At 50.8% G+C, this 9405-nt stretch overlaps 1 protein-coding gene across 1 annotated transcript in view; it reads left to right on the top strand.

Moving 5' to 3' along the window:
• LOC113971561 (heparan sulfate glucosamine 3-O-sulfotransferase 3B1-like) overlaps positions 1 to 7574 on the top strand; it is a 29693-nt gene extending 22119 nt beyond the window's left edge. The window contains exon 2 of the mRNA XM_027691631.1: positions 3537 to 7574. Coding sequence (XP_027547432.1) covers positions 3537 to 4155 — 619 coding nt within the window. The 3' untranslated portion in view covers positions 4156 to 7574. The remainder of the gene's footprint in view (positions 1 to 3536) is intronic.
• Positions 7575 to 9405: the final 1831 nt, after the last annotated feature.

The raw sequence follows: 9405 nt of genomic DNA, 5'->3' as shown, positions 1-9405 counted from the left end.
TGGAAGGCTCCATGGGAATGGAAGGTTCCATGGGAATGGAAGGCTCCCCAGCTGTCACGAGCTGTCCTGGGGCTGAGCTGTGCACACACCGCTGAGCTGAACATGGGTTTGTGCTGAACCCCACTCCTTTTGCCCAAGGAGCTGCATCCTGCCAGGTTATTGTGGTTTCTGACCATTACAGCTCCTCTTTCCCCTCCCTGTGCAGCAGCTGTGGTTCAGTGTGGCCCTTGCTGCCCAGGAGCAGATGTGTTTGGAGCTGGGATCTGGTCCTCCTTCCACCAACACGTATGTCCAGCATGTTGGAGCTGCACTGGGCCAAGCTGCTGTTCTCCAGTCGTGGTTTGAATGGGAACAAGCACTTCTTGGTGACTTTTCCACCACTGTGAGTTCAGGGCAGCCAAAGTACCAGTTCCTCCTGTCCCTGAGGCTCTGTTGTCTCTGGCTGCCAGTGTGACGGATGGAGCCTCTGTGGGAGCTTATGGAAACCATGGGAAAGCTCCTCACAGCTGACATGCCCATGCAATAAAACTTTGCTTTCCTGGATGTGATGCTGTCAGAGGTTCAAACCACATCCGTGGGCCACAATTTTTGGCTTCACTTGCAGCTGTCTCGCTTTCATGGAGCCACTTTTCAAATAAGGCAGCGTCTGAGACAACCTTGAGGATCTTAGTTTTGGGCTATGCCTGGCACCTGTGTGGGTACAATGAAGGGAATGCAGGAACAAGGGCCTGAGGGCTGGGTTTGGTGGTTCCAGGTCTTCTTCTTGGGTTGAAAGCTCCATTTCTACCTCTGCTCATCTCAGCCTGTGCTGGCCAACCTGAGGGCAGCAGCAGCAACAATGTGCTTTGTCCTGCTTCTCCTGCTGCGATGGGTCACCAGCAAGATGTCCTGCAAACACCAAGGATTCAGATCCTCTCCAAAGATAACAGTCTGGTGGGTCTAGACCTGCACAGAGCTGGGTGCTTTCAGCCACAACTGAGGTGTGGGTTCAGGAGATGACAGCTCTGCAAAGGGACTGACGCCAGGCCAGTGGATGCCTCTTAAGTAAAGAGTTTCTCCCTGCTTTTTTCCACTTACATGGTGCTCTCCTCTGTGTTCGTTGAAATGCTAATTAGGAACCTGTGTTTCCCAACTGGATCAACTGACTTGGCACTGCATTCCCAGCAATTTCCTCCTGTTTCACAGCCCAGCCCTACCCCATGCCTTTCTTGTGCAAGGAAGGGAAAATAAGCCTTGTGTCATTCCCAGTAAATGGATATATACTGACTGTAGTAGTCCTGGAGGAGAAGTCAGTGCCAAGGTGCAGGGCCCCATACATCTGATGGACCTGACCTGAAGCCAAAGGGCTTCAGTGCAACACAGCCATCCTGAGGATGTCTTGGGAACCGTTCTCTGCTCTAGGCAGGTCCCAGACCATTAAGGACTTCATGGGTTGAAACCAACCTCTTAAATCAAGCTGGAAAGCAGTTGGTGGCCGGTGCAGGATGTAGAACTCGGGTTTAATGTGGCCATAAAAGGAGGCACCACTTAATGAGCAAATGTTGAAATCCACATCAGCCCATGACAGCTTTAGGAGTTGCTCTGAGCGTTATTGACTGGCCCAGCTCTGTGACGGCATCGCGGGGTTGCAGAGTTGGCCAGAAAGGCAAAGGATTAGTCAGAGTTTTATTTTGGTTACTGTTTTTTTGGCACATGCTGGCTCCCGACTTCCAGAAGCTCTCACGTCCCAGGTGTCTGGTAGACCAGCGTGATTTTTATCTGCATGTGAAACTCCACTTGTGTGGACTTGAAATCCCGGCCCTCGGGGTTGCCACAACCCCTGGGCACGGCTGGAGGTTTCCACAAGCTGACATCCTCTTCCTCCACAGTCCAGCTTGTCCACCACCACTTCTCCCAATGTCCTGTGCAGACCTGGCACAGGGACCATCTCCCACCATGTGGAGAAGGGGCTTTCTGGGCAGCCCCCAGGCACAGCTCACCTGTGGGGTGGAGGTGCAGCCAGTGGGTGCCCCTTGCCAGTAAACACATTGCACAAAGGTAATGCCAGAAGCTGATGAGGCAAAACACCAGGTACAGTTGTGAGCTCACCAGGAGTTGCATAAACAGCTACTGACCAGCTTTCGTGGGCATGGGATGATTTTTGATGCAATCGGACCTCTCATTCCTGGTTTCCCTGTGTTTTGGCCTCAGAACAGATTGGTCAGGTTTTTTTCCCTTGAGCTCTTAATCAGGGCAACCATTGGCTTCAGCACAAATTATCAGTGGCTTTTTTAATTGCAGGAACCCTGGTGATCTTTGCTGTGGAAGCATAAAAGCAGTGAGGGAGGAGGTGGCTGTAGGGGAACAGCCTCTGTAAGGTGTTGTAAAGCTGAGGGAAGCTCAGCTTGGGGCTTGCAGATCACACACTGGCTGGTTATTTCTCTGTGCTGGGTGGATGCTTTGAAAACTTAATCAAGTTTTATAGCTTTAATTTCGTGCCTGACTCCCCTCTTGCCTTTTCTTTTCAACTGTCTTGCAACCCAGAGCAAATGAGTCCCGTTGGGTTATAAAAGGAATGAATTGGCAAACGGTCTGAAATATTTCAGCTTGCCTAGTGAATGATAGGAAAAAATGACTCTCCCTGCTTTGTGCCACTTCCATCAATTCTACCAGCTCTCCAGTGCTTCCCCACATGGTTAATTAGAAATAACAAGGGAATAAGGTGGAATTGCTGGAAGTTTTAGGTTTCACAGGTACTTGGTGAAGATATGTCCTGTCCATGAGCTGAGGTTGTGTTTGCCATGGTTGTATCCTCTATCCTGACCTGCTGTAGCCTGTGGGGCAGTGCTGGGGAGGGGTTGTCCTTGTTGGGTGCTTGACTGGGATGTGCTGAAGATGCCACCAGCAGCTCCTGATTCTCCTTTTAGTTCATGTGAGGGAACAAGTCTGCACAGCAACAGGGAATAGTAAAGCAGTGGGTGAAGCTGGGTGCAAGAGGACCCCTGTGGTTGGTGAGGTCCTGCTGTTGATAAGCCTGGGACATATTGCTCCCTCTTGCCTGAATTTGGAAAAGTTTTGCATTTGGGATGCTAAGGGAAAGCAAGGTGGATGAGCTCCAATGAGCTCCTGCTTTTCTGTTAAACCATCCTCTCGTTCCTATGGGGAAGTAGGCTCTGGGTTGGGGCTTGAGGGCTCTGTGGTGTTGCCATGAGCCAGAAAAACCACCTGGTGCAGCTCAGGACTCATCCTGACCGGTCTGGAGCTGGTGTGGTATGTGTACCACACTCCAGGTGCAGTGTAGCCCAGCTAATCCACTCATGGATAACTGGGAGATTACTCAGCTGGATTTCTAATACAGTGGCCTTTAATAATAATCCCCCCCTAATCCCTAAATCAATGGAAAATGGATTTGTCTGTACAAACCAAATGGCCTGTGAAGGCATGTTATGCAGAAGCATTCTTGTGTGTACCTATGTGTGAACATACCTAGAAATGCATATGGATTTTTTTTCCTGTTCCCTGCCCTTCTCACCCATGTCCTTGTGTTTTGCTGGCAGGGACCTGATGCCCAGGACGCTGGAGGGGCAGATCACCATGGAGAAGACCCCCAGCTACTTCGTCACCAAGGAGGCCCCAGCCCGCATCTCCTCCATGTCCAAGGGCACGAAGCTCATCGTGGTGGTGCGGGACCCCGTGACCAGAGCCATCTCGGACTACACCCAGACGCTCTCCAAGAAGCCCGACATCCCCACCTTTGAGAGCCTGACCTTCAAAAACAGGACTACGGGCCTGATCGACACCTCGTGGAGCGCCATCCAGATTGGCATCTATGCCAAGCACCTGGAGAACTGGCTCCTCTACTTCCCCATCGGGCAGATCCTCTTCGTCAGCGGGGAGAGGCTGATCAGCGACCCCGCGGGGGAGCTGGGCAGGGTCCAGGACTTTCTGGGCCTCAAGAGGATCATCACCGACAAACACTTCTACTTCAACAAAACCAAGGGGTTCCCGTGCCTGAAGAAGGCGGAAGGCAGCAGCAAACCCCACTGCCTGGGGAAGACCAAAGGCAGGACCCACCCCGACATCGACCAGGAGGTGGTGCAGAGGCTGCGGGACTTCTACCGGCCCTTCAACATGAAGTTCTACCAGATGACGGGGCAGGACTTTGGCTGGGACTGAGCCTGGCGTGGGAAAGACCCCCTTGTAATTCCTTGCCCGGCACGGTTTGCTTATATAAAGAGATATATATGTATGTAAAATGTACAGAAATCTATTTTATAATAATTTATTTTTAATTCCTAAGCAATTAATTCACTAAGCTGCCTAACCGCACTGGCTAGAACGGTAGCCTGTAACCTGTTTAACATTCCACGGTGTTTAATTCTAATATGTCTCTCTTTTCCTTTTTTTTTTCTTTTTTTTTGGTTTTGTTTTTTTTTTTTTGGTTTGGTTTTTTCTCCCCCCTTCTGTTTCCTCCTCTTTTCGGTTTGGTTTGTAACAGACAGTGCTTCCACTTTTCCTAAACGAAATTTGTATTTAAAAAAAAAAAAATCAAAAAAAGGGAGGGGAGGGAGGGAAAGCACAGGTTTATTTTTGTTACGGGTATCTGGCCTTTATAAAACACTTGCTTTCCCTACTCCGGTGTCCCAGTCTCTGCTCCGGTGCTGTGCTCCCTCGTCCCACAGTTTTCCAGTTAGTCCCATGGCCCCAGGGGGGTTTCTCTGGGGTGGGTGGGAGGGAGACTGGGAATTCTTTCACCCCACATAGCTCTGCTGAGCAGCAGCATGTGTTCCCAGCGGCTGCAAGCGTGGGGAACCCCAAGCCATGGAGCTCCTGCTCACACCCAGGGCTCTTTTCCCAGCGGAGAAGCCGCAGAGCCTGTCGCATGGGCAGAGCTCTCTCCTCAGTACACTTTTCCCTCTTGCCTTTTGTCCAGGAGGCTGTTTCCCACGATCCCTCTATGCATCTAAAATCTTCACTGCAGGACAAATGCAAAGTACCTGTGTCTGTGTGTGTCACACGGTGCTGGTCGGAGTGACGTGCGGGAAGCGTCGCTCCAGGGATGCCCGTGTACTCTGGGCACTGCTGGGACACGGCTGCACCTGCAGCACGTGGAGCAGCCTCCACCCACCAGAGAAGCTGGCAGAGCCATGGAAAAATGCCAGGTCCCTGCATGGCACCATGCCCAGCACGGAACATATCCCAGGACATGGCACAGGCAGCGCTACCTCCAGTCCCACAGCCACCACAGCAACTGCCAGTGCATGAACCTGGGGAACATCAAGCAGTTTAATTCCCATCACTTCTTGGTCCAACGCCCAATCCATGTCTCTCCCAAGGAACAGGGTTTGCCTAGAGCCAGGAGGAAGTGCTGCTTTGGCAGTGAGGGGGACTCTGTAGGAAGTCACAGGGGGGAGACTGGGATGGGTTGGGGCACTGTAGCAGCCCAGGGGTGCCCTGGCTGAGCACAAAGGTGGCAGCCAGGCAAGGCAGGAGGCTCTGAGCACCTGGAAATCCTTCCCTTCGGGTGGAAATAGATGCTGTGGGACTCAGGACAGTCAGCTGGGCTGTCCTGAGAGCTCTGGCCCCTGTTTTATGAGCTCAGGAGGTCCCGATAAGCACCATGTGTGTCCGATGCCTTGTCACTGCTGTCAGAGGCTCTGCAAGCTCCACTGGAACGTTTTCAGAGCAAGGTGGCGGCTGAAGTGATTTGCTCCTTGAATTTTTAACAGAAGGAGGGCTATGATGGCTTTGGGCAGGAAAATCCTGTGTACCTCACCTGCAGCACTGAGATGATGCACTTCACTGAGTGTCTGCTGATGTAACTATAACACCTCCATAAAGCAGTGTGAGTGAAACTGGAAACAGCAACAGCAGCAATCGGTACAACATCTGATTTTATATATGTTTCCTACATAAAAGTGAGCCCTGCACCTCTCCCCAGTCACCCACAGCTCTCCCCTGCAGCATCTCATTTCTGAGCTGTGCCCAGCTGTGGTGGGATGCATTCAATGGCATTTCCCAGATGTTTCTTTTACTTTTGCAGCTTCCTCGCTCTTGCCTGCCCCTTACAGCTCTCTGCTGTGGCTGTTGGGTGATGAAAACCTCCCTCAGAGCCTGGGCTGCTCTCTCTGGGTCTTGATCTGGTCCTGCTCAGGCAGATGGAGCAAAGAGCAGACTCAGCTCTGGGTCTGCTGCAGGGATCTGCACTTCAGTGCTTTGTTTAAACCAAAGGGCTCTGTACTTGGCAGTGACACATCTCCAAAGGGATTGCAAAGAATCACAGAATGGTGTGGATTGGGAGGGACCTTCAAGACCATCCCATTCCAGCCCCTTGCCATGGGGTCCATGTGATTCCACCATGGGTTCACACATGGGGTCAGTGCACTGGGGTGACCTCAAGGAAAGGGAGATGTTGAGCACAACATCAGGCCTGAGCTGCCTGCAAAGCTGCTGTGAGCAGATGCAAATCCCTCCTTGGGCTTTGCCTCCAAGCACATCTTCCCACAAACAGGAAAAGTTCTCCTCTTTGCCCTGAGCCGTTTCCAGTGAGGAAGCAACGCTTCAAGCTGACACAGCCCCACTTCAGGGGGCACAGGGGGGATGTGGGACCCGCTGGGCTGTGTAGCCCCCACACATGCCCCCCATCCTGCACAATGCAGGTGGTGGGTGGATCTATGCACATTCAGGGGCTCTGGCTTCAGCTCCAGCCGTGTCCCCAGCCCTGTTCCCTGCTGCCAGGACAGGTGATGGATGCAATGGAGTGTCTGCTTTACCCCAAACCTGAGGGGAAGGGGCTGCAGTCAGCAAGAAGAAAATACTTCCTGGTGGAAAAAAAAGAGTGATTTTTGGTTCTCCAAACCTCAGTCTTCCTACTAGCAGCTTATGCAATGCATGGAAAGAAGCTGGACCTCCCCACCTGGCCTTTGGGTGAGCTCCCAGCCGTGGCTGTGCCACTTCCCCAAGTGGTTTCACTCCAGGACCTGCCGTGGTTTCCTTCCCCTGTGCTTCCCTCCGGAGCACGTGCCTGCTCCTCAATGCCAGAAGAGTTTTGCATCCCCTACGTCTTCCTTCTTGCTTTCTTGGAAACAAGTTTTTAATACCCCACTGCCTTCCTCAGCTGCACAGCAGAGCGTGGGCTTGGTTTGTGTAACCAAGCCCTGCTGCAAAAGGCTCTTGTGAAACAATCCTGCTGGAGAGTGGAAATACAGGGAGTGAGTAATAACTCCTCTAACCTTAAGCAAATTGTTAGCCCTGACTCAATATCCTTCATAATGAAGCCTGCACTGGACTTTTAATGTAAAAAAGCCTTACCTAACAAATACGACAGTGAAGGTGAATTCCCCGTGGTGTACAACTGGTTGCTAATACTGGAATCAGTGCTATTGTCATCATTTTTTTTAAAAATACCTTTTTTATTTTAATTTAAGCTTGGAGGTGTGATTAAAAGTTTGGTTGTTGTTTTTTTTATTTTTTTTCACATTGTAACATTAATTTATGGCTGAGTTTCATTCAGTCCTGTGTTCAGAAGTGCAGTACAGGTAGTAGTGATGTGTTGTCTGTGACATGGTTCTATAGAGTAGTAACCAATTTGTAAGGAAAAGAACAAAATGGAAAGAAAAACAAACAAACAAAAGAAAAAAACCACAAAAAAGAAAATCTGAAAAAATATGTAAATGGAGTATTTTGTGGTATGTACAACACAAATTAATTTTACACAGAGAAAGATGTTTCTAGGAAAATGAAACTCTGATCATTCATACTATTTGTATGAACAAATAAAAGCTCTATTTTACGAAGCCGTGGGCACGGCTGTGTTCATTCACAGGGGCCTCCCCACGTGGGTTTGGAAGTGCTGCCACCCAGACTTGTGTGTCCACCCCAGCACTGTCCATGCAGCTGCCCAGAAGCCTGTGCTGAGTCCAGCAGGATGTGGTTCCCTACATGATCCCCATCCAGCACAGGGCTGAGCAGGAGTCAGAGGCTTCTCTGGGGGGTGAACGTGGCCATGTTTTCTCAGTCAGGTTTTGTGGGGGCTCGTCTGTCCTGTTGGACACACCTTCATCTGACACCATTTCAGGGAATGAGACCTGAGGGATTGCCCTCAGCCCTGTGCAAACACTGGATGGGTTTGGTGGGTGGTGGAACCACCCTCCTGTGTCAGGGAGGCTGCAGGACAAACTCAGCCCCTTACAGCTGATGGGGGGGAACCTCTCCAGTGCCAAGTTCCTTTCCAAAAGGTTTGCACTTCAGCCTGGAGAAGAGGAGACTGAGGGGACACCTCATTGCGGCTACAACTCCCTCAGGAGGGGCAGAGGAGGGGCAGGGACTGAGCTCTGCTCTGGGGGGACCAGGGACAGCAGCCAGGGAATGGCTGGAGCTGTGTCAGGGCAGGCTCAGGTTGGATCTCAGCCAAAGGTTCTTCCCCCAGAGGCTGGTTGGGCACTGCCCAGGCTCCCCAGGGCAGTGGGCACAGCCTCAAGGCTGCCAGAGCTCCAGGAGGGTTTGGCTGAACCTCTGGGGCACAGGGTGGGACTTTTTGGGATGGACATGTGCAGGGTTCAGGGCTGGACTGGATGATCCTGATGACTCTTCTAACTCAGCATATTCTGGGATTCTGTGGTCCAGCCTCTGGGGTCACTGGTTGCCACTCCCTACAGACTCAGCACTTTCTGATATAAAACCTCATTATCATTAAATTCAGAAGAGTCCCAGGCCAGTGCTATACAAATCAGCACCTAAACAGTGTTACAGATTTATGTAACTGCCACTCAAAATTAAAATAATTACATTAAAATAATTTAATTTTTTTTCACAAGCCTTGCATCAAGTGCAGAGTAATTGATGGGAGTCTTTTAGGTTGCCCATTTTTCAGAGACCTTCTAGGAAAGGAGTCAAAAGGGAGCATGAGATTTAATTTAGCAATTTAGGGAGAGTTCAGCCTGGAAAGCTCCAGCTGGTCAGGACTGTAATTAGCTGCTCCCAAACTCTGGCAGTGCTTAAACTCTCTAGGTGTCTCATTTTTAAAATATGTAGATTTTACTTTACCATTCCCATGAACCTGTGGAGCGACACAGCTGGATGTGCTGGGAGCTGATCTCAGCTTGATGGAGTTGAGCTGCTCCTTACCTCATTCTCACCTCACCTTGATTTAGTTCCAAACCAGGTGTGAATGCCCCAGCAGATGTCAGTCCTGTAGGCAGCCTGGATCTGAGCTCAACCTGATTTCCCAGCAGCTCATGGAATCCTATCCCTCATTCCTGTGTTTTACAAGAGCTGCTCAGTGCTGGGGTGGAGAGTGTGGGGGCTTTTCCATCACAGGGGGACTCGTGCTGCTGAGGAAAGGGAAAGTTAATGCTCAAGTCCTTATGGGATTCAGCATCTGTCCTGCCCTCTGCATCTCCCTGTGGGCTATTCCCAGTTGTACCC

Source organism: Neopelma chrysocephalum, unplaced genomic scaffold, assembly GCF_003984885.1.
Source record: "Neopelma chrysocephalum unplaced genomic scaffold, ASM398488v2 Primary Assembly neopelma1_84, whole genome shotgun sequence".
Classification (NCBI taxonomy): domain Eukaryota; kingdom Metazoa; phylum Chordata; class Aves; order Passeriformes; family Pipridae; genus Neopelma; species Neopelma chrysocephalum.
The sequence above is the reverse complement of the archived record's forward strand: the minus strand, read 5'-3'. Positions and strand labels throughout refer to the sequence as shown.